General features: G+C 44.1%; 1 protein-coding gene across 1 annotated transcript in view; it reads right to left on the bottom strand.

Annotated features, from left to right (window-relative positions):
• ptprt (protein tyrosine phosphatase receptor type T) overlaps nt 1-25,825 on the bottom strand; it is a gene marked incomplete at its 3' end in the record, with an annotated part of 169,603 nt that overhangs the window by 109,310 nt on the left and 34,468 nt on the right. The window contains exons 2-7 of the mRNA XM_080790372.1: nt 24,787-24,915; nt 14,932-15,092; nt 14,550-14,660; nt 13,248-13,329; nt 11,357-11,472; nt 7,006-7,180 (exon numbers count right to left, since the gene is read on the bottom strand). Coding sequence (XP_080646498.1) covers nt 7,006-7,180; nt 11,357-11,472; nt 13,248-13,329; nt 14,550-14,660; nt 14,932-15,092; nt 24,787-24,915 — 774 coding nt within the window. The remainder of the gene's footprint in view (nt 1-7,005; nt 7,181-11,356; nt 11,473-13,247; nt 13,330-14,549; nt 14,661-14,931; nt 15,093-24,786; nt 24,916-25,825) is intronic.

Genomic DNA, 25,825 nt, shown 5'->3' with positions numbered 1-25,825 from the left:
AGTAAACTCTGAGAGTGTGAGTGTATAAATGTACAATCTCAGAGTTGCAGAGAGTGGGAAAATACATCTGAAGTAGATGCTCTTTTATAAATCCTTTAGTGTTGGGAGTGCACTTTGTTTGGATCACGTGTGTGATTTACGGGCATATATTCTTCTCTGGAAGTCATGGTATCATTCATAGGTTGGCGTAACAACGCAGTGCCAACAAGTACTGCTACTAACGAATGTCTATTACAACCCATTATTGACCTTATACCAACCATGAAACATACCTTAGTTAAGTCACCAACAACAGCCAATAACATTGAAACCTATCTTAATTACGTCACCACCAACAGCCAATTAGGGATCACCGAGGACAGGCATACATATACCATACATATACCAGCCGACCACAGTACTTGCACGCTCTGCTTGCGCAAGAAACAATAAATCATGTAATTTGGCGGTCATTGGCGGTCAGTGCGTTTAAGTTTGGAGACCCCGTGGTCACCGTTCCCTTATGTTTTACTACAGTGTGTCTATGGTTTCATCACGGCAGCATAATGTACCCATCTGCTAAGTACCATTAAGTCCTGCAAGGAGTAGAAAGTCATAGTTTCACTTTAATGGCGTTATCTTTAATGTGCTTCATTACTTAGTCTAGTGTAATTTATGATGATGTTTCAGTTGGGGTTAATTGAGCGTCCAATCCGGCGGCAGGTACATGCTGTCACCTGACCTCGCATTAACGAGCCGTACATCATTCATTAATGTTAGCTGTCTCTCCCCTCCCTTTCCCCCCCCTCTCTCTCTCTCGCTCTCTCTCTCCCTCCCCCCCCCTCTCTCTCTCTCTCTCTCTCCCCCCTCTCTCTCTCCCTCTCCCCCCTCTCTCTCTGTCTCTCTCTCACTCTCTCTAAAGCAAACCCTGTATCTTGAATATTAATTTCTTATATTATATATTATTATATATTATTTCCTATAAACAGGTTTAATGTTTGTCTTTAGTTCAATGTTTGTTTTTTAAACACCATTGACAATGAAGGGAACATTTACGTCATAATGTCCCTCATTACGTCATATTGTTAATGGCATTTAATGTTTGCTGTTGGCACTGTTTTACATCACCATTACATCACCTAATCAACACAACTTAGACTTGGCCCCTCATTTCACACGGGTGTTATTTTTTTCATAAACTAGAGCGGTGCCCGTGTTGTGACGTCAGAACAGGCCAGATCCATATAATATATGGATGTCCATATATGGAGATATAATAGGGGTAATCAGGTCCAGAGCTCGGGCAGAGGCTATTTTGTGCTGGTTCTGGACAACCGTGGGTCCGACGGACTCGAAACCGGGCACTGCACTCCCTGTGGCGATGTGGAACCAGTCACCAGTGTTGTCCAAGACGAAAACTTTTCGTAGACTACCTTTTTTCACTGACGAAGACTAAATGGAAACTAAATGAAAACTATAAGCTATGATGACTAAAACTAAGACTATAAATATACTGACAATTTCGTCAACAAATAAAAACTAGACTAAAATGTTAAGAAGGGACTAGTGGACAAGAGATCCAGTCATTTTACAATTAGTTGCATGCTGAAAATAGTTTAGTTTTAGTCAACTAAATATCATGAGATTTAAGTCGAATAAAAACGTAGATCGTCTAATACTAAAACAATCCATGTGACTAAAATGTGACTAAAACTATTCAAGAGATGATGACTAAAACTAAAATCTGCTGCGAAAAACAACACTGTGTGGAACGCGTGTGTCGAATTTGAAGTCGGTGGGGCTTCTCGAGTTACGTGGAGTACAGACAGGGACACGGTGCATTTTCCCTCCATCATTCTCTACCTCCCTCTGTCTCTCATCCCTCCATCATTCTCTACCTCCCTCTGTCTCTCATCCCTCCATCATTCTATACCTCCCTCTGTCTCTCATCCCTCCATCATTCTATACCTCCCTCTGTCTCTCATCCCTCCATCATTCTCTACCTCCCTCTGTCTCTCATCCCTCCATCATTCTATACCTCCCTCTGTCTCTCATCCCTCCATCATTCTATACCTCCCTCTGTCTCTCATCCCTCCATCATTCTATACCTCCCTCTGTCTCTCATCCCTCCATCATTCTCTACCTCCCTCTGTCTCTCATCCCTCCATCATTCTCTACCTCCCTCTGTCTCTCACCCGTCGCTCTGCTCGTTTACAGAGGAGAAAACATCGACCACCCAGCGACTTACAGGCTGGTACCCAGCGTGCACGTACGTGCACACACACACACACACACACACACACACACACACACACACACACACACACACACACACACACACACACACACACACACACACACACACACACACACACACACACACACACACACACACACACACACACACACACACACACACACACACACACGCTCTCTCTCTCTCTCTCTCTCTCTCTTATCATAATGATCATCATCTTCTCCACACCACTCTCATCATCAAGGTTTGATTACTCATGTCTGGAGACAGCTGGGAGAGTATAACACACTGATGAGGAGAGGAGAGGAGAGGAGAGGAGAGGAGAGGAGAGGAGAGGAGAGGAGAGGAGGTGCAGATTAGTCAATCATCTAAACGGCACACAGCTGGAGGGAAGCCGGGCGGGGGATATGTGTCACATACGTCAGTGGTTCCCAAACCTTTTCATGTCAAGGACCCCCAAATTGACACTAATTAGCCCACGGACCCCCATTTGAAGAGATAATGCCAGGGACCCCCATTAAAGAAGATTTGTACGGTTATAGCAGTGATTCTCAATTTCAAGGACCCCCCAGTTTCACATGCACGTTAGTCTACGGACCCCCCCCTCCCCCCCCTTTAATGGCATTTCTATCTCTGAGACCCCAATTTATATTGTAAAATCAATATCATTGTAACTATGATAATCAAATTGAAATTAATAATTCCGTAAAGCCATAATTAGCCACTTATACGACCACACATGTCCCATCATGCAACCTGCTAGCCTAGCCGCCACTCTGCCGGCTCTGATCTTCATGCGAATGTCAGTCTCATCAGCACAGCTGATCCTTTATGTTCTGATTAGGTGTGCTCGCCTGAAGCACAGGCAGACGGCCATCTCAACCAATCAGACTGCTTCCTACAATGGGGCATTACTCCAAAAGATAGGCCTATTACCTACCTTACAAGGCAGAAAGAGAGAGAGAGAGAGAGAGAGAGAGAGAATTAGAGTATTGCAGAAAACAGAGGGATGGAGAGAAAAGGAGGAAGAAAAAGAAATAGCTTTCCCCACCCCTTATTCTTCAGCAATCTCACTTCTAGACTGCTCTCTCTCTCTCTCTCTCTCTCTCTCTCTGCAGTTCATTTTCAGGTCTATTTTACAGCTCAATGGAACCCAGCAGTTAATAACACACATGCACACTCACATGCACGCGCACACGGGTATATAGAGAGCTTTTACCATGAGGTGAGTTGACTGCAGATTATATAGTGTGTGTGCGTGTGCATGTGCGGGTGTGCGTTTGTGTGCACGTGTTCTCCAGAAGGAGGTGTGAGGCGTTGTGTGATTTATGATCTCACTAAAAGCCTTGATTCAAGGAAGCCTTGATCCTTCCTGAAAATAGCAGATCTACAAGCTCTCATTTGTACATCTGCTATTCTGGATGTGTGATACGGTGCAGGTCTTCATTAGTGCTGTTCACTCTTGAGTCTACTATTGAGTCTATTAATATGTAATGTATGTAACGATTCACTCAACTCAATGTATACGATTCGAAACACCGTATTAGGTTCACAATATAATTTTTCCACATGTCTTTTTCAGAGTGTAACACCCGAGCGCAACCCAAATTCTCTGGTCTGGAAATGGGAGTCTCAGCCGCGACCCACCCATCTAGACCAGAAAACTAACACGTTAGCTCAGGCTATCCCAGGGTCACAAGTGACGTTGTTGATATGAAATACTCACACTGTGCATGCTCAAAGGGACGCATTCAGTGCTTTTTTTCTGATTACAGTGATTCATAGAACCGTAGTTACATACGTAACTTTTAGTGAGATAGAATCGTAGAACCGTAGTTACATATACATAACTTTCGTTCTGACACTTTTCCGTGCTAAGGACCCCCACATTGATTGTATTTGCACTCTCCTCTCCTGTATTCTCTCCGTTCTGTTGCTTTGTTTTCTATTTTTGTCTTTGTTTCATTCTTGTTCTTGTTGGGTCCTTTGTGCACTCAGTGCGTGTTCGCGTGTGTGTGCATTATACCAGTAAGAGGCCCTGGGGGAATTTGCTGCTCACAGGTGTGTGACTGACCACACACGCACGCACAGCTGTTTCCAGCGTCTGAGCACAAAGAATAGTTTAATCAAAACATTCACAACACAAAGAACAGAGAGAGAGGGGGGGGGGGGGGGTAAAGAAAGAGTGAATTCTACAACCACTGGGAAATTAGATCCTGTTGCGAATGCCACACGCATGCACGCACACACAGAATGACACACACGCACCGACGCACGCACACACACATACATGCACGCACATGCACACACACACACACCCACACACACGTATGAGCACTGTGCACAAATGCTACACACACACACACACACGTACGAGCACTGTGCACAAATGCTATTTTCTTCACAATCACATGCACGGTTGGCTGACCAGTACAACCACAGTTCTGGTGTACTGGTGTGTTTATTAATAAGGTCATGAAATCATGTGTAAAGACGCATCAAGTCACCGTTGACTGCAAATGGAATGTCAAATCTTTTGCAGCCCTAATGGAGTAATGTAGGGGAATCAGTTTCACCCTCCTAGTCTTGTGTAGCCAGATAACTACCGGTATATATATTATACTATATATGAAAAACATCTCAAATGTATCTCCTCCCAGGATCTTTGATCAAAATGCACTAAAACTTCTACACGTGAACTTTGGACCTATACGGACAAAAAAGTAAACTCGGTCATTTTGAGCAGTCCGAAAAATGCTTATACCTGATTTTCTGCCTGGATTTGTGAGCAATATGCTTGAAACGTCCTACACACAATATATGGTCCATTAACTGAAATCCCGGTTGAAGAGAAGTTTGTACGTGAAAACGTGAACAGCTAAACCACTGTAGAAATGGATAATGACATGCCCAAAATGAGGACACATATACTTCAGTTCAGTCAGTAGAGCTCTTGCCCTTGGACCACAAGGTTATTGGTTCAAATCCGGGTACTGACAACTCAGCAGTCTTATTTGTGCATATTGTTCTTATTGCGTATTGTCTTCTTTCTTGGTCCCGCCTTATCGCTGCTTGCAGCTATATTTTTATGTCTTGTTTTGACTGTTCAAAGAATCAAAACTCAACTTTACCAGGCGATTGCAGAGTCTGCAGTGCTAAAACTGTTAACAGCCACACCGGACAGACCGGAGCAAATACGCCTGTACTCGTAACGTGCGCCAGTAAGCAGCCCAGTTTAAACACTCTATTTCCTGCCTGCGATGTGAAGGGACCTTCACAATCAAGCGTCTTCCTTTACCTCCCAATGAACAACATTTTATTATCCACAGGAAATCTAGTTTTAGTCGCGGTAACTTAACAGCGTGTGGTAGAGAGAGAGAGAGAGTTTACAGTTTACTACCACGCATCGGAGCGGCCAGCCGGGCGGGCCCTTCCCCCCCGCGGGCCCCGAGGCAACTGCATCTGCTGCTTCTACTACATCTCCTTCTACTACATCTCCGCGCCTGTATTTTACTCATGATCAGAGCTTCCGTTGCTCCAGACTGTATGATGGAAGCATTTGAAATAGCAGGAGGCAACAGTCTGGCCACGCGAGACTACCACCCCCTAGGCCAGTAGTTTTCAACCCTTTTCATACCAAGGCCCATTATTTATTCAGTATTTGAGCCACGGACCACCTGATGACATTTAGCCTCTCAAACCCAAAACTATAGAATATTTTGTTGTTGTTGGATACGATTTTATCCACAATTCCATGCTAATTGTGTACATTCTCTAATTGCCACACATTCACTGTGAATGAGCGATACTCTTAACTTGAAAGCCGGAAACCGCTGAGTCAAGTAAAATCTGCTAATTAACATGTGCCGCGATTGTCATTTAATCCACCCAAAACACACTTTTGATAAGCGAAATACTATCGTTTAGATACATCAGACGCAAACCAAGCTTGTTTTTGGTCAAAAAATTGATTCTGAGATATTTACATTCTAAGTTGCTGTGTTCCCATAGCAAGCATAAGCCAGCGGCATTTTTCATTTCCGGTTTGTACCGGATCCTTTCACCGGATTGAAATGGGAGTGTTTTGAGGGGAAACACAGCAACGTGTATTCAGACAGAGTAGTAGCCTACATAGTGTGTAGTGTATTTAGACAGCAGTAAATAGTGTGTAGTGTATTCAGACAGTAGTAAATAGTGTGTAGTGTATTTAGACAGCAGTAAATAGTGTGTAGTGTATTCAGACAGAGTAGTACATAGTGTGTAGTGTAGCAAATAGTGTGTAGTGTATTTAGACAGAGTAGCAAATAGTGTGTACTAGTGTACCTTTGACATTGAGGTCGGGGCAGATGGAGACCCAGTATTTCAGTATATTTTAGACAGAGTAGTACATAGTGTGTAGTGTATTTAGACAGTAGTAAATAGTGTGTAGTGTATTTAGACAGTAGTAAATAGTGTGTAGTGTATTTAGACAGTAGTAAATAGTGTGTAGTGTATTTAGACAGTAGTAAATAGTGTGTAGTGTATTTAGACAGTAGTAAATAGTGTGTAGTGTATTTAGACAGTAGTAAATAGTGTGTAGTGTATTTAGACAGTAGTAAATAGTGTGTAGTGTATTTAGACAGTAGTAAATAGTGTATAGTGTATTTAGACAGTAGTAAATAGTGTGTACTGTATTTAGACAGTAGTAAATAGTGTATAGTGTATTTAGACAGTAGTAAATAGTGTGTAGTGTATTTAGACAGAGTAGTAAATAGTGTGTACTAGTGTACCTTTGACGTTGAGGTCAGCGTAGTTGGAGACCCCCGATCCCCCGTCCGATCGGATGACGCAGCGGTAGCGACTGTTGCTGCGCGTCGACGTGTCGCCCACGCTGACCGTGGCAGAGAAACGCCGATGGTTGACCACCCTGGTGACCATGAGAGCCGTGTCCTTACCGTCCCACTGCTGGAGAGGACGACATGGAGGGGAGGAGGAGAAGGGAGGGATGTTGAACGTTAACTCTGAACAGTAGATCTGCTTTTGGCTTCTGTGGCCCTAATACATGGAATGATCTGCAAACGACTGCAAATTGACCACATTGGTACCCCTGAGTCGTTTTAAAACCTTTTTAGATTGTTTTGAATTTAACTTAGCTTCTATTTTTTACCTATGCAATTCACATGTATATCTTTTGTTTTCCTTTTCCTGATCTTCTGATGTATTGTGACAGAAAAGCAGCACTCTTTTCAGCGGAGAAGAAAAGACAGAAATAGTGACTGTAGTCTGCAAGTGCTGTGTGTGCATCAGCGACAAGGAGGAGGTCTTACGCCAAAATAGAAGAGGGAATTTTAAGTGGCCAACTTGAAAAGAGAGGGGGGGGGGACGACAAAGAAAGGAAAACAGTTATAATGGTTTCATCTAGCATCAGTATCATAATGACTCAAATATTAAATAATCTGCATATCAGCACCCCCACCACCTCAGGACATTGTGGTACTGCAGCTAAAACTGCTTTCAATGTTCAGAAAGAAATGACAAGGCCTGGTTATATCAGTGTGGTGATTGAGGCTCAAAGCATTAGAAACTAGAACTGCACTCTGTCGAGTGCATACTTGCTTGTTGCACATCGGACATATATCCATATATGGTCATGCCTGGGGTGACCAACCAACCAACCAAACAACACACTGATGGGAAATGCACGATTCCATAGTGAGAACTGCAGCATTCTAATGTACTTCCTTATTGCTGCGAGGCCGAAACATGGCTTTCTCCTCCTGTCCAAAGCAGGCGTGACAGCTTTTAATACTCCATAACGTCTGTGTGTAATGAGTTCAGTGCAGGGTTTTAATACTCCACACCGTGTGTGTGTGTAATGAGATCAGTCAGAAGCGTTTTGGTTGGATGGGCTCGGCAGCAGGTCTGAAGTGAGAAGCGTTTTGGTTGGATGGGCTCAGGCAGCAGGTCTGAAGTGGGAAACACACTTTAAAGTAGCTATACCGGTATAAGCAATAATATGTCAAAATGTTAATGATTGTTTTTTAGTTTTTTTGGTATTCAGACAGCCAGCAATGAGTGTTTGTCCACTGTGGACACAGTGAGGTCTGTGTGTCCCCACTGTGGACACAGTGAGGTCTGTGTGTCCCCACTGTGGAGACAGTGAGGTCTGTGTGTGTCCACTGTGGACGCAGTGAGGTATGTGTGTCCCCACTGTGGACACAGTGAGGTCTGTGTGTCCCCACTGTGGACACAGTGAGGTCTGTGTGTCCCCACTGTGGAGACAGTGAGGTCTGTGTGTCCACTGTGGACGCAGTGAGGTCTGTATGTGTCCACTGTGGACACAGTGAGGTCTGTGTGTGTCCACTGTGGACGCAGTGAGGTCTGTGTGTCCCCACTGTGGACACAGTGAGGTCTGTATGTGTCCAGTGGACACAGTGAGGTCTGTGTGTGTCCACTGTGGACACAGTGAGGTCTGTGTGTCCCCACTGTGGACACAGTGAGGTCTGTATGTGTCTACTGTGGACACAGTGAGGTCTGTATGTGTCCACTGTGGACACAGTGAGGTCTGTGTGTGTCGACTGTGGACACAGTGAGGTCTGTATGTGTCCACTGTGGACACAGTGAGGTCTGTGTGTGTCGACTGTGGACACAGTGAGGTCTGTATGTGTCCACTGTGGACACAGTGAGGACTGTGTGTGTCGACTGTGGACACAGTGAGGACTGTGTGTGTCGACTGTGGACACAGTGAGGACTGTGTGTGTCGACTGTGGACACAGTGAGGACTGTGTGTGTCGACTGTGGACACAGTGAGGTCTGTGTGTGTCGACTGTGGACACAGTGAGGTCTGTGTTTGTGATGATCTGCAGATCTTTCCCTGCTCTGATTAACGGTGTGAGGATCGAGGGAAGGCATTGTTTTGTTCTCTTTGTTAAACAAAGAAAGCTTGGGAGCTTGTGCTGAGACGGTCTCTGGGAGAGAGAAGAAACAGTTTGGTACAAAAATATTCCCAGATCTAATCTACGGCAGCATGTCTCCCCTGACACGCACGCACGCACATTTATATTACTATACTTGTGAGGACATTGGTTTTATGCATTCTACTTTATTTTATTTTTCATTTCAATTTTTTGCATTTTCTACTCCAATCTTAATGCCAAAAAATCGCCCAATCCCCAAGGCGTACATCAGTTAATGTCGGTATAAATCACCTCAGTATAAACAAAACATAACTCCAATCCCATGCCCTTATGTTGTGTTCACACTGGCGCACGCACGTGTGCACACACACACACACACACACACACACACACACGTTCGCTTGCTCGCACGCACGCACACTCAGTAAAAGCAGAGATGGAGTTATTGGGGTGAAACAGTACAAGTTCTAATCAAGGCACAGCTGGTGTGTGTGTGTGTGTGTGTGTGTGTGTGTGTGTGTGTGTGTGTCTGCATTTGATGAAAAGTAACAGTTCTGAACTTACAAGGCTTACACCTGACAAAGACAAATTATAACCAGCAGTGGTTCTCAACCAGTGGTCCGGGGACCACCAGCGTTCCTTGAGGAGGTTCCAGGTGGTCCCCAGCTAAATGATGATGGAGAGAGTTGGCAACCAAATGGACGCTTATAGATCTCCAACTCTTTGAGAGTGTAAAATGGTTTCTACACAACAATGGAAGTCTACACAATCAGAGAATGTAGAAGAAGAATTGTTATTTTGATCAATATTGGCCTGTTATCTCTCCTATCCTACCACATCAATACAATGCAATTAAAGTATTGGGTCTGAGAGGCTAAATGTCATCACATGGTGGTCCGTGGCTCAAATGCCAAACATTGCTCCTATGGCTGGAACTATTCCATTGAGATATAATGAGCACTTCCGCATTCCATTGTTACAATGAGAGTCAACTGGAGTGTCATTATTCTCTTACGTGTTACCACAGACAGTATCTTATGTCGTGTTAACCATAGTTACTTGCAGCCATAGCTTGTCGTGTTGAGTCAGTATCTTATGTCGTGTTACCATAGACAGTATCTTATGTCGTGTTATCATAGACAGTATTTTATGTCGTGTTATCATAGACAGTATCTTATGTCGTGTTATCATAGACAGTATCTTATGTCGTGTTACCATAGACAGTATCTTATGTCGTGTTATCATAGACAGTATTTTATGTCGTGTTATCATAGACAGTATCTTATGTCGTGTTATCATAGACAGTATCTTATGTCGTGTTACCATAGACAGTATCTTATGTCGTGTTATCATAGACAGTATTTTATGTCGTGTTATCATAGACAGTATCTTATGTCGTGTTATCATAGACAGTATCTTATGTCGTGTTACCATAGACAGTATTTTATGTCGTGTTATCATAGACAGTATTTTATGTCGTGTTATCATAGACAGTATCTTATGTCGTGTTACCATAGACAGTATCTTATGTCGTGTTACCATAGACAGTATCTTATGTCGTGTTACCATAGACAGTATCTTATGTCGTGTTATCATAGACAGTATCTTATGTCGTGTTACCATAGACAGTATTTTATGTCGTGTTATCATAGACAGTATCTTATGTCGTGTTACCATAGACAGTATCTTATGTCGTGTTATCATAGACAGTATTTTATGTCGTGTTATCATAGACAGTATCTTATGTCGTGTTATCATAGACAGTATCTTATGTCGTGTTACCATAGACAGTATTTTATGTCGTGTTATCATAGACAGTATCTTATGTCGTGTTACCATAGACAGTATCTTATGTTGTGTTATCATAGACAGTATCTTATGTCGTGTTATCATAGACAGTATTTTATGTCGTGTTACCATAGACAGTATCTTATGTCGTGTTACCATAGACAGTATCTTATGTCGTGTTATCATAGACAGTATCTTATGTCGTGTTACCATAGACAGTATCTTATGTCGTGTTACCATAGACAGTATCTTATGTCGTGTTATCATAGACAGTATCTTATGTCGTGTTACCATAGACAGTATCTTATGTCGTGTTATCATAGACAGTATCTTATGTCGTGTTACCATAGACAGTATCTTATGTCGTGTTGTCATAGACAGTATCTTATGTCGTGTTACCATAGACAGTATCTTATGTCGTGTTATCCATAGTTACCTGCAGCCATAGCTTGTCGTGTTGGGACCACTTCCCTCCGGCCGTGCACTGGAACGTAGCGTTCTGTCCAACGTTCACCTCCACGTTCTGGAGCCGCAGGAAGTGAGGTGCTTTCCCTGTCGCACGCACACACGCACGCACGCACGCACGCACGCACGCACGCACGCACGCACACACACACACACACACACACACACACACACACACACACACACACACACACACACACACACACACACACACACACACACACACACACACACACACACACACACACACACACACACACACACACACACACACACACACACACACACACACACACACGCACACACAGCAGGAATCAGTACTTCAGAATGGTAAATAAAAAAACTAGGTTTTCTTTGCACTTTTTAACCACTTTTTCTCCCCAATTTAGTCACTATATGCCAATTAATTCCTCCCTTCACACGTTGCTGTGTGTCCTCATCACAGCTGCTAAATCGTACAGACTCACCTAGGGCATTAAGCATTTACTAGTCGACTAATTGACTAGTAAATCCACTAGTCAACCGTGTTGGTACTAGTTGACTAGTTGATAAGAAAAAGCATGTTTTTATTTTGTAGGCCTCAAGATCAGGTAGATTATAGTTATAGTCACCAACAGTTTTTAAATGTACAAATACCAGTATTTATTTAAAAACTTGACTAGTCGACTAGTAAACTAGGCAACTAGTCAACTAGTAAAAATGACTAGAAGTGAATGCCCTAATGCCTAGACTCACCTGCCTGTGAGGAGCCCCCACCGGGAGGGCTTAGAGCCTACATACAGAGCCAATTGTGTTTGTATATGAAGAGATGCAGTGTGGTGGATTAGAACTCTGTGGTCCTTCATGTAAATGCACCAAATTAAAACATAAAAAATCCCATAGAGCTCATATGTCTAAGGCTAAACTAGCAAGTATCTATCCTGACGTAAGTCCTACCTGTGACAAGTGCAAGAGCGGTGATGCAACTTTGTTCCATCAGTATTGGATGTGTCCAAAATTACAACCATTTTGGGGGAGTGTGTTCAAGACTCTGTCCAACATTTTGCATCAAAATCTAGACCCGGATCCCTTAATGGCTCTCCTTAGCACTGCTGGAAGGGATGACCTTCCTTTAACACGCATAGAGTGTCGTATGGTCGACTTTGCCTTATTGCTAGCTAGGCGTGCCATTCTGCTCAAGTGGAAGGATGCTGCCCCGCCCGTGCTCCGTCAGTGGCTTCGTGATATAATGTCCTGTCTCGAGTTGGAGATGTTAAGATTTTCAATTGCCGGCTCTGGAAAAAAGTTTTATAAAACATGGGGTCCGTTTATGACATTCTACCATGACACACAAACGGTATAGTGTGCCGTGCCTTTTACAAAACCTGGGGTCCGATTATGACACTCTACCACGACACACAAACGGTATAGTGCGCCGTGCCTATGCCTCGGCCACACCAGCCACAAAATGAAACAAATTCCGCTCTGCTATTTAAAATCTGCTTTACTATTTATTATCTACTTTCTATTTAATTTATTATTTTTTGTAACTATATGCATGTATTAAGTATTCTGTATTCTGTATTCTGTGTATGTGTATATAGATTATGTATTCTTCGACTATCCTTGGGAGTGTGGGTGGGGGGTGGGTGGGATAGGGGATGGAGCTTTATTTATTGTTATCTTTCATATTTGATATGTCTGTCTAATGCTTACCCCTGGGTCTGTCACAAAAACTAAAATAAAAAGATTTTGAAAAGAAAAAGAAAACATAAAAATAAAGACTGTTCACAAGTCACACATGGGTGTGTGTAACTTAAATGTTAAATGAGTATCAAGCTGGCACACACACACACACACACACACACACACAGTGTACTCACTACAGGGGTGGGCTAGGACTCGTATGTCGTCGATGGCGATGAACCCTGAATGACCTTGAACTGAAACAGCTTCAAATATGACCTGAGAGAGAGAGAGAGAGAGAGAGAGAAAGAGACATTCACTTTACATTACCTAGAGAGAGAGAGCGAGAGACATTCACTTTACATTACCGAGAGAGAGAGAGAGAGAGAGAGAGAGAGAGAGAGAGAGAGAGAGAGAGAGAGAGAGAGAGAGAGAGAGAGAGAGAGAGAGAGAGAGAGAGAGTTTGTATAAGGTCAATAACGGGTCTAAAGGATTTAGAACAGCAGTTTTAATCAGGGCCGGATTAACCATCTTGCCCCCACACGTCTCATACATTTTAGTAACAACAGTAGCCTACTGCACTTTTGTTTGTGGATTTTGAAATAAAAATTAAATCATATTCTGTTTGCATACATATAATGTATTGTACTGGGTTCGATCCAGGTTCAGGATATGTTACACATTAGACTAGCTCTGGTCCATAGCCCTAATGCTTTGATTCTGCCCTGCATTAATGCAGGGCAGAATCAAAGCATTAGGGGTACTAGAATGGGGCATTGGCCTACTTGGAACGATGCAAGTTGGAAATCTCTCTTTTATCTCTCGTTCTGGACAACTGTGGGTCCGACCGACTCGACACCGGGCACTGCTGTGGTGTGGAACGCGATAGATAGATAGATAGATAGATAGATAGATAGATAGATAGATAGATAGATAGATAGATAGATAGATAGTGAGGCAATACAATATAGGCCTATAGCAGTTGGCTGTGCTGTGCCAACTGCTGCTAAAAATGTTATAAGACGTATATGCCTATTCTTTATTGTGTTCTATTGTGTTCGGGGTCGGTCGCGCCCGCGCTATGGGGGGGAACTAAAAATGATCTGCACAGGGGCACTCATGGGGGTTAATGCGGCCCTGGTTGTAATAGACATTAGTTAGTAGCAGTACACTCTGCTTGCGCACAAGTAGGCCATGTATGGCCTACTTGTGTGAAAGACACAAGTTGGCACCTTGACAGAGTGCATTTCTAGTTGGCTATATAAAATGAATCTGCTATGAGATGAGAGGTTGGCTATAAGATGCATGATGCATGTGTGTGTGTGTGTGTGTGTGTGTGTGTGTGTGTGTGTGTGTGTGTGTGTGTGTGTGTGTGTGTGTGTGTGTGTGTGTGTGTGTGTGTGTGTGCGTGCGTGCGTGCGTGTATGAGTGCGTGCGTGCATGTGTGTGCGTGTATGAGTGCGTGTGTACATGAGTGCGTGTGTGTGCTTGCAAGTTACCTGGTAGGAGTTTGGCCAGAAGGTGGAGATAGCGAGCTCAGCTTTGACCCAACCCTCGGTCACTGTGTTTGATGTGTTCCACACTGGATTCCCCTGAGCCCCTCCATTAACCTGGACACACGTATCTATTATTACACTGTACTGGGACCCTCCATTCACCTGGATACACATTTATTTATTATTACACTGTACTGGGATCCTCCATTCACCGGGATACACATTTATTTATCATATCACTGACTCAAGAACTGCCTGGTCTTTGGCCCTCACATGCTCTGATAGGCGTGCTGGTGTAGGAGTGCATAAACAATATATATGGCCAGCAAACATCCCTTTACCTACCAACGATTCTCATGCATTTAGACAACAACAGGGGTCGTACCTTTATGTAGACGTTGAGCGTTCCAGGGCTGGACCCGTCGCGGCTGGACAGGCTGTAGAGGAAGTCCACGCAGTGAGTATCGTTCTCCTTCAGCATGGGCATGAGGAGATGAGCCTTCTGGGAGGACGCTCTGCCTGAAGAGTTGACCAGCATGAAGGAACCTGGCAACACAAACACACACAGACAGCATGAAGGAACCTGGCAACACAAACACACACAGACAGCATGAAGGAACCTGGCAACACACACATTTGTGGTAAATGGTGCAGTTATATAGCGCCTTTATCCAAGAGATAAATACAGAGATTGTGCATTACATTCACCCATTCATTCATTCACAGACCAATGCCGGAGGAAACCATTGAGGCACCAACCTGCACGTCGGGAGCAAATAGGGGTTCAGAGTCTTGCTCAAGGACACTTCAACACTAACTCTGGGGGAGCCCGGTTGTGTAGAAAACCCCACCACTCTTTAGCTGAGAGTGGTGGTGTGTGGGTTTTTTTTAATCCTTTTTAGTATTTAATTTGTTCATGTTTGTTTATAGTTTGATAAGCAAAACGAAGGTACAAACTAATTTAGGCATAACAATTCGGTCTGATTATGCCTTTGGTTTATTTGCACTACTGACTGTTACCCGTTTCCTTTATTGTCAGTTAAAATCATCATTCATCATCACACACCATTGTCATGCCTTAAACTGAGAATATTGAACTGCCTTGTCTGTGGCCCTCACACGCTCTGATAGGCGTTCTGGTGTAGGAGTGATCATACATTATAGCCAGCAGCCTCCCTTCACCAGTTGGAATACTTTTCACCGGGTTTGAACTGGGAACCTGGCGGTTACAGGTGACAGTAAGCTAATTGTGCTAATAACCAGGCACACGGAGCCCCCTCTCTCATAGGATGACTTCACCACCACAGGCTGAATGCCATACACATCCACCCGATGGTTCAAAGAGCGATGGTCGATTAAACCCACGGGGCCGACCCTCCTAATGGGGGATGCCAACCTAACTGTAAGCTATCTGTGCTAATTACACAGATCGGTAACATGTCATTTTTAACCCACAGCATGGATTAGTTTTAACCCGCCACGCATGCTTTTTAACCCGCAGCACGGGTGAGTCATGCTGACAGCTACATTGTTGTTGTTAGTTTTTAGTTTAGTTAAGTGTGCAGAGTTTAAATTTTACACATGTTGGGATTCTGCGAACGGATATTGCTACAGTTAGAGGCATTACTGTGCAGAAAACCCCCGCTCCGGTGGTGAGCTGACCACCGGAGCTGAAATAACGTTGAGCGGTAGTGAGTAAAAACAGAGAGAAGGGCTGTGGCGGTGGTTTGCTCTTCACCGCGGCTCGTGACGTCATGTTGTAGTCACCCCACCACCGAAAATCCAGACTATGTATGAGTACGCAGGCACTTGAAAGAGTGACCTGAGATGCTACAAACACGTGTGTTTAATTTGGCCATGTTCTCTCTCTCGCCTGTTGCGTAGAGCACGCTTGCTTTTGAGAGAGAGAGAGAGAGCTTGCGCGCACCACCACAACACACATCCTTGCGCTGCCATCCTTGCTCTCTCTCACTTGTACAACTTGGCAACCTTTTGGCCCATAAAGAGAGGCACGCAAAAGACATCACAACTTTCCTGGGATCGGGCAAAAGAATGGGTCAAAAAAACAAAAGAAGATGGCAACCAGTCTAAGGTTGTGGACCGGTCTATCATACAGGTGATAACCTTTAATTTGGGGGGAAAAGAGGGGGGGGACAGAGAGCAGAGGGCAGAGAGCACTCCAGCCAGTTCACAAGGTAAGACAATCTATCACTTTATCACTATGTATGACGATGTCCAATTCATAAACAAAGTTACCAACACAACACATAGCCTATGGATACAGTGCCATGGTGCCATGTTTAAAAAATAAAACCGCTACCAGCACAGTTTTATAAAGTGCCATTGAGTGCAAGACAATCTGTGCCGGCTGACTAGGAACTGCCTTTTCTGATGGTGTTTCTCATTGGAGAGATGAAGACAGTTCGCAGACGGGAACAGACTCGAGGCACTGATGCAGAGACTGGAGACAAGAGGGCAGAGAGCACTCCAGCCAGCTCACACGGTAAGACAATCTACCACAGAGACTGATTGGCATGACAAATCTGGCTATTGATGTAACAATGAAGCAAGGGACATAGATGTCTCTTTCTGTATCCAACAATTTCAGCCGGAAGATTCGTCTGTCAAACTCACACCGGAAGTTCAGTGAAATAACATTAGAGTCTGAGAGCCGACTGGACCGATTTTGAACAAACACTATTTCTCAATGATTGAGACCTTTATAAAATACTCGGATCAGGAAAATAAAATTCAAAATATGACATTGTTTTCTGCTGTGTTGCTTTTCGATGCGTTGCGCTGCGACGCGTTATTAGCTATTTTCGGGCGCAACACAGCACTCTTTAGCTAGTGGAGATGTGGTGTAAGGCATGGATTTCTAAACAAATTTGTTCAACGCAAAATACTGTGTTCAAGTTCAGGAGACTTCGGAAAAAAGCAATTATCCTGACCTGAATGCTGCCTTCCGGCATGGCATGGAAAGGAGTGGCATTTGCATCTATGTAAAGGTGTGTGAATGTGTGTGTGTGTGAATGGGTGAATGTAATGCACAATCTATGTAAAAGTGTGTGAATGTTTGATTGATAGATTGATTGAAATATTTATTAACAGTTTGCAGAATTACAGTACATTTCAAGCACAAACTCAAGACAAAGACTGTTAACTGTGAGTGAACGTACAAATAGACATTTCTATATAGTCAAAGAACAGAACAGGAATTCATCATAAAGGAGGTAAAAATGGAAAAGAAACATATACAGTCAGGGGGAAAAGGGGTGGGGCGGTGGGATGTGTATGTGAATGGGTGAATGCAATGCACAATCTATGTAGAGGTGTGTGAATGTGTGTGTGAATGGGTGAATCATGTAATGCACAATCTATGTAAAGCACTTTGGATAAAGGCACTATCTAAATGCACCATTTTTCTTTTTTTTACCAACGTCATGGCTTCCATTGACAATGAATGGTAGACTGCATCGTTTCATCTGCCCCGTGTGAACGCACCATAACAGGGCGTCTGAATTAGATGCAGTGGGGCACATGACAGGGCGTCACGCCTTGGGGTGAGAACGTGTTTTGCACGCGCACGCACGCACGCACACACACACAAAAAGACAGACAGACATTGTAACAGAAATATTATCCATCAGTCTAACCTTGGCTCTGAATGGAACCAATCAACCAGGAGCAGTGACACAATCCACACTGTGTGTGTGTGTGTGTGTGTGTGTGTGTGTGTGTGTGTGTGTTAAAGTAATCTAGAGTGCGTCCCTAAGCAGGTGTCGCCACAGTGAGCAGACCTTGATTACATTTGCTATTCTCACTATTCACACACACACACACACACACACACACACACACACACACACACACACACACACACACACACACACACACACACACACACACACACACACACACACACACACACACACACACACACACACACACACACACGCAATGGTTGACAGATGTGAGGTTAGATGAATTACTGTTACAATTACATAAAGATGAATTGATCTCTGCCGTGTGTGTGTGTGTGTGTGTGTGTGTGTGTGCGATGTAGCATACCACAATCGTTCAATAAAACACTAGAAAGGTGTTCTCCTCGGAGCACAGACAGGCTGGGTTGCCTACCCAGGGACCACAAACTTAGTCATTGACGGTTGCGGTGTTTGGGTCTTCAAAATAAGGGTTGCACGGGAAAAGAAATCCTGGCCGGTACAATTGAATTAATCAGCATTTGTTTGATTTAGAGACAAAGCGCGGTGAAGTTGGTTTCATGTTGGGGGACGTCAGATTATTTTGATTATTTTCCTGTTTTTCCTGTCAATTATCTAATGTAATCCTGGGCGCTACACTTCCTCTGCCAACCTGGGGAGGGCATCGGACTGACCTCATGCTTCCTCCTATGCATGAGGAGTCCAGGCCGCTTCTTTTCACCTGACATGGGGGAGTTTCCCTGGTTGGACGTAGCGCGTGGAAGGAACACGTTATTCCGTCCAGTTCCTTTCCCCTCCATCAGGCGCCCTGGCTGGCAAGGAGGCAGTATAGAGACTAGCATTCTTTAATTTAACCATTATTTAACCAGTAAAAACACATTGAGACTGCGTCTCTTTTTCAAGTGGGAACTGGCCGAGCGGCAGAATACATAATTACACTTTCAACACTACATTGTACTGTACATGTCAAGCTATACAACAGCCAAATACCTCCAGAAGCCTATACAATACATACAACATAATAACCGGGTACAAGACATTTTGCACACAAATACACAAGTACATTTATGGATGGAAACCAAAAAGCAATACATCAATTTACAATTTACAATTTAGGCATTTAGCAGACGCTCTTAATCCAGAGCGACTTACATTAAGCAAGAACAAAAGCATGGGAATACATCACATAAAAACATTCATCATGAAACATGCGTAAGCTAAGAAAGTAACAGTGGAATATCTATATAATGAAACTTATACGTATAAACTATACATATATACTACTATGCTATACATATGTACTATGGCGTGCTATGACTATATACAATGCAATTCTAGTGCTGTCTACATAACATGCTATAAGTTTTAAATGCTATCTAAGTCTACAGAAGTGCTATCTAGGGTAGAGTAAGTGCTATGGGCCATGATGGAGTCTGAAAAGGTGGGTTTTCAGACTACGGCGGAAGATTGGGAGTGATGCTGCAGTTCTGACTGCCATGGGAAGTGCATTCCACAGTTTTGGAGCCAGAAGGGAGAAGAGTTTGGGACGTGTGGAGCGTTGTCCCGGCGTTTTTAGTGAGGGTACTTCCAGCTTCCCTGCGTTAGCTGATCTGAGTGCGCGGGAGGGTTTGTAGGGTTCAATCATACTTGCAAGATATGGGGGAGCCATACCTTTGGTTGCTTTGAATGCCAGCATCAGAGTTTTGTATTCTGTGCGGGCAGCGACCGGGAGCCAGTGGAGGGAGCGGAGCAGGGGGGGAGACATGTGAGAATTTTGGCTGGTTGAAGACCAAGCGAGCTGCGGCATTTTGGATCAGCTGGAGAGGCTTAAGTGCACATGCTGGTAGGCCAGTAAGGAGGGAGTTACAATAGTCAAGTTTTGACAAGACTGTTGTCTGGATTAGGAGCTGGGCTGATTCCTGGGTGAGGAACGGTCTAATTCGTCGTATGTTATAGAGTGTGAACTAGAAGTGAAAGCCCTATAGTTACCGCCCATGGTAATGGGAGGGAATGCATGTGTTTAAACTTACTGTCAAATAAATGATGCAAGTCTTTACACTTTATTTACATGCCATGACCAGCGTAGTGAATCAGACCAATAGTAAATGTGTAAGTGTTTATGGAGATTTATATGTCTCCTCCTTTATATGTCTCTCCTCTTCTTCTGTACGTCTTGGATATGGAGCTGTACAGTCTGGAACCAGAGGACCATTTCGAATAAACTCCGAAAAAAAAGTTCGGAAACTTAACTTTAGTAATGGCAAGTGCTTGGTATTCAACCCTTGCTTTGAGTTGCTTAGTGGATTGGATGATTTGCACTCTCACACAGTAATAAGGTGGGGGGAAAAAACCTATTGGCCATTTCTACACTTTATTAATTCTATACTCAGTGTCAGGGAACCTCAGTATAGGAACCGCTTGGCACCTCATGCTGGTCATCAAACCTTAGCCACATTTTGCTGTGGGATGGCATATCGGCCATATCCCATTCCTCAACCAGGTTTTGTTGCAAGTCATCCAATGTGGTTCTGTTGGTCACTCTAGCACGTACAGCACGCCCAAGTGTTCAATTGGGTTGAGGTCATCATCTCCACTCCCAAATGCTGGAGGTAGTCTGTGTCGGGGCGAGCGTTGTCATCCTGGAGGATGGCGTTTAGGTCCCAGATTCTGAAGATACAGTATGGGATCGCCGCTGGCTCTAGAATCTCATCCCAATATCTCACTGCATTGAGATTGCCGTCAATGATGACAAATTCAAGTTCTGTCTTGCCTGTGAGAGAGATACTGCTCCATACCATGCCAAGCTATTGTCTGTGAGAGAGATACAGTACTGCCCCATACCAACCAAGATGTTGTGGCTGCGTATGGATCCTCCAGGTGCTACGGAGGATCCATCCACTGAGTATACAAGTAATATGTGTAAAAATGGCCAATATGTTTTTTTCCCCACCTCATTACTGTGTGAGAGTGCAATCCTCCAATCCACTAAGCAACTCATAGCAAAGGGTTGAATGCCAAGTACTTGGCATTTTGGCACATTTCTTGGAGACGCTATACCCAAACGTTTAGCTGTGTTGCTCATTCCACGAACGCCCGATCCTTACAATCTATACCTTGTTGTAAATATGACTAATCAATGATTACATTTATATAAAATACGATACCAATTGGGATTATTAAAGTGGAGAAATAATGGACCAAAGTTACGTTTCCGAACTTTTGTTGCTGAGTTGGACAGTTGAAGAGAACACATTTAAAGAGAGAGAAGACAGACAGACAGAGAGACAGAGAGACAGAGAGAGGAACTCAAATGTGAATCACTGAAGTATAATTAGGTTACATGAAACATGACACACGCATACATGCACGCGCGCACACACACACACACACACACACACACACACACACTGTGTCATCTCTCATTGGTCTTCAGCCCATTTCACTCGTTTAACACGGACAATTCCCCCTGAGGTCCGTATGTCTGTCACACACACAAGATCATTGGACCCCATATGTTCTGTGTCCTGATGGTAATGATGCTGCATGATTTGAGACACGCACGCATGTGTGTGCAAACGACACACACACACACACACACACAGTGTATGTCTGCATGTCTGTCGGTCTGTCTCTCTTTTTCCCAGTCCCTCCAGAAATTATGGTATTATGTGATCACATAGTATCCACAAAAAAAAAGGAAAAAAACACACAAAAAAACAACATGTGGAGACAGTGGGACTCGAGTGATTTAAACCCAATTCTTTTCGCAGGCAGACAATAATATGATACATGTTTACATATAGATACCTCACTTTGGTCACATAGAAAGAATTATTGTTGTGACCGCGTTATGTTATAGACATATTAATTACCTTTAATATTTAAAAGAATACAAAGACAAATACATTCAAGCAAATCTCCACAATTTCAACACATACATTCGCATAAACACCATGAAGCATTCACCATCACAACAATAAGGATTTCTGTCAGCGCTTTTCTGGAGGGACTCTCTCTCTCTCTCTCTCTCTCTCTCTCTCTCTCTCTCTCTCTCTCTCTCTCTCTCTCTCTCTCTCTCTCTCTCTCTCTCTCTCTCTCTCTCTCTCTCTCTCTCTCTCTCTCTCTCTCTCTCTCCACCCCCCCCCCCCCCCCCCCCCCATCAGGCCTTACAATGATCTGATGAATTGCAAATCAATACCTGAAGCGCCATCACGCACGCGCACACACACACACACACACGCACACACACACACACACACACACACACACACACACACACACACACACACACACACACACAGTCTTCCATCTCTCTCTCTCTCTCTCTCATCCTTCTTCCTTTACATTTTTCATTTGTCTCTCTCTCCTCCCTCCATCCCTCTTTCTTTCTTTCTATCGTCCATTTCCTCATCATCGATCCCTCGTTCATTTCTTTATCTCCCTAATCTGATTTAATCTTTCTATACCTCACTCTATCTCTGTCATACTCTCTCTCTCTGTGTGTTTGCAAATGTAGCAGATGGCTGGGGGTCCGCAGCCAAATACAGATAATGCTGGGGGTCCTTGACATGAAAAAGGTTGAGCGCCACTGACACAGAAACATGGGTTTTTCTGAAAACTGTCAGGATTTAGAAGTCATTTGCAGAATCGTTCTCAGGTCTAAATGAGTTAATAAATTCAATCAATCAATCACTGGCACCTCACGCAAACACACACACGCAAACACACACACACACACACACACACACACACACACACACACACACACACACACACACACACACACACACACACACACACACACACACACACACACACACACACACACACACACACACACACACACACACACACACACACACACACACACACACACACACACACACACACACACACACACACACACACACGCACACGCGCGCGCAGACACACGCACCTGTGAGGTCATTGTTGAGCTGATGTAATCCTTTCCCAATGGGTTTGTGAAACAACGACTAATCAATGCTATTGATACTATCCTTTAGTTTCAAACCTCTGGAGCTGGATCAATACACAGCAAAAAATACACACAGGCACGCACGCACGCACGCATGCACACCTGTAAAATAGATCTCTTCCTGGCCCAGGAGAGAACTCCAAAGCCCATAATCCCCTTAATGTGAGGTCACGGCTGAGCTAAAGAGACCAATAAAGCAGGCTTTTGGCCGAATAGATCCTGCATGTGTAGACCAAATTACTCTCTGTAGCGCACACACACACACACACACACACACACACACAGTGTGAAGTGCAGCGGGTATATGGGGTCAGGGGGGGTCCTTTTTGAAGGCCATCCAAAGCCAGAGCTTTGTGTCCGTGTTCTGGGCAGTGAGTCGGATGTGTTCCCTCCTCTAGGGCTGCTGCGCATTAGTGATGGCACTGGTTCTCAAACCTTTTCGTGTCAAGGACCCCCAAATCGACACTAATTATAGTTCTTCACTAGTCCAATCCAGAAGAACAGTTTGCCGGCCACTGCTACAGAGCTGACAATGAGGTTATATCTTCCCTTCTTCTCTGGAGTCCTGCTTCAAAGCAGACCAGAGGTAGAAAACTGTGGTTCCCTGATGTCATCGCTAGGGACACATTCATCAGTAAGCAGGTACTGGGGATGGCAATGAAGGACCGGGAAGTCTGGCATGGCATTGTGAAATCCATGATCTCGACCGCTGTCGAACAATGATGATGATGAAGTCTCCTCTCCCTCTCTCTCTCTCTCTCTCTCTCTCTCTCTCTCTCTCACAATGCAATCATGATTGTCTGAGACAAGAGTGGTCAAATTGCCGCAGCTATGGAAAAACAGTGTGTTAACACACACACACACTCATCCAAATCTCATTCTGCCACCAGTAACAGACTCATGCATCATAAATCAACACAGGTATCATAAGATTGTGTGTGTGTGTGCATGTGTGCGTGCGTGTGCAAGAGAGATTTCTGATTGGTGCCGATTTGTTTTGTCTTCAAGGAGAAAGTGGTCATCAGTGAGGCGTTGAGCGTGTTGCTCAAGGACTCTTGGGCAGCAGTCAGGAGGACATCACAATGCGTTTGTTGTCTGTTAAAGACCCAGTGAAATGAAAACACTTTTAGACCACGTCCGTGGTCTACCCTAGTAACAATGAATGCCAAAATAATGGGACATTTTTCATTTTTGTGTATTTTTGGACCGCAAACTGAATCAATAGAAATACCAAAAAAAGATATTAATGTTAATGTTGTTGTTTTTTTGGCGCCCTGGGCGTAAAAAAAATAAAAAAATAAAAACATTAACTCTTTGACTGCAATCATTTATCTCCGCGGCAGTACCTTCACTGCCAACAGGATGCACAGGAAGTATAACTTTTTGTTGATATTTTCAAGCGCCAATATAGTAACCGCGACTCTCTCTCTCAGCAGTGACAGACAGACAGACAGACAGACAGACAGACAGACAGACAGACAGACAGACAGACAGACAGACAGACAGACAGACAGACAGGTACCTGTCGGCAGGGCAGGGTCAATGCTGGGCTTCTCCCAGGTGTTGATTTGTTCCCAGTTGAAGCCACTGGTTCCCATGGCAACGCTGTAACCACACCCACTGTAGGTGGAGTCTTCAAATGAACAGCCACCTGCGCACACACACACAGTGAGAGAGAGTGTGAGAGAAAGATACACATATACTCATACTCATACTCATACATACTCATACTGGCCAATGAGGAGCCCCCACCAGGAGGACGTACTGTTGTATCATATACTGGCCAATGAGGAGCCCCCACCGGGAGGACGTACTGTTGTATCCTATACTGGACAATGAGGAGCCCCCACCGGGAGGACGTACTGTTGTATCCTACTGGCCAATGAGGAGCCCCCACCGGGAGGACGTACTGTTGTAAGTAACCTACTACACAGACAGACAGACAGACAGACAGACAGATTGAATCATGCCGTTGCGTAGTAATTTAATATCCTGAATAACATGGTTTTTACTGCATTACACATTAGCATTCTGAGTTAGCCCCAAGCTACAACGCACGCGCACGCGCACGCACACACACACGCACACGCACACACAGCGCTCCAATTAGTCGTGCTTTGAGACAGCGGGATAGAATTAATTAAGAACCGTCTGTTTTATTTACATGAAATTATTTCCTGCTTTCTGTTGTTGATTTCATGCTCTGTCTGTCTGTCTGTCTGTCTGTCTGTCTGTCTCTGCACTCTACTCTCTTGCTGACAATTAGTAATCAGTAAGACGCTTGAGGGCGAGGTTGGTTGTACTGGCCATATATGGAGCGTGTCTTGAGTGTACAGGCTTTGATGAGGTCAGATCAACATTATGGAATGTCAAAACAGGTCAGCTCCATATATGGAAATCTAAGGGTGGCAGCGGGGGCAGTGTCTTGAGTGTACAGGGTTTGATGAGGGCCCAGGTAGGGCCGGGACTTAATTTTCGGGCCTGTTGACATCTCTAGTTTTCGCCGGCTGACGGGCGGGGCTGCACAAATAACTTTAATATTTATTAATAACTGACTAACA

This window comes from Protomyctophum bolini (genome assembly GCF_963924005.1).
Source record: "Protomyctophum bolini genome assembly, chromosome: 2".
Taxonomy (NCBI): Eukaryota; Metazoa; Chordata; class Actinopteri; order Myctophiformes; family Myctophidae; genus Protomyctophum; species Protomyctophum bolini.
This window is presented reverse-complemented; position numbering and strand designations above follow the sequence as displayed.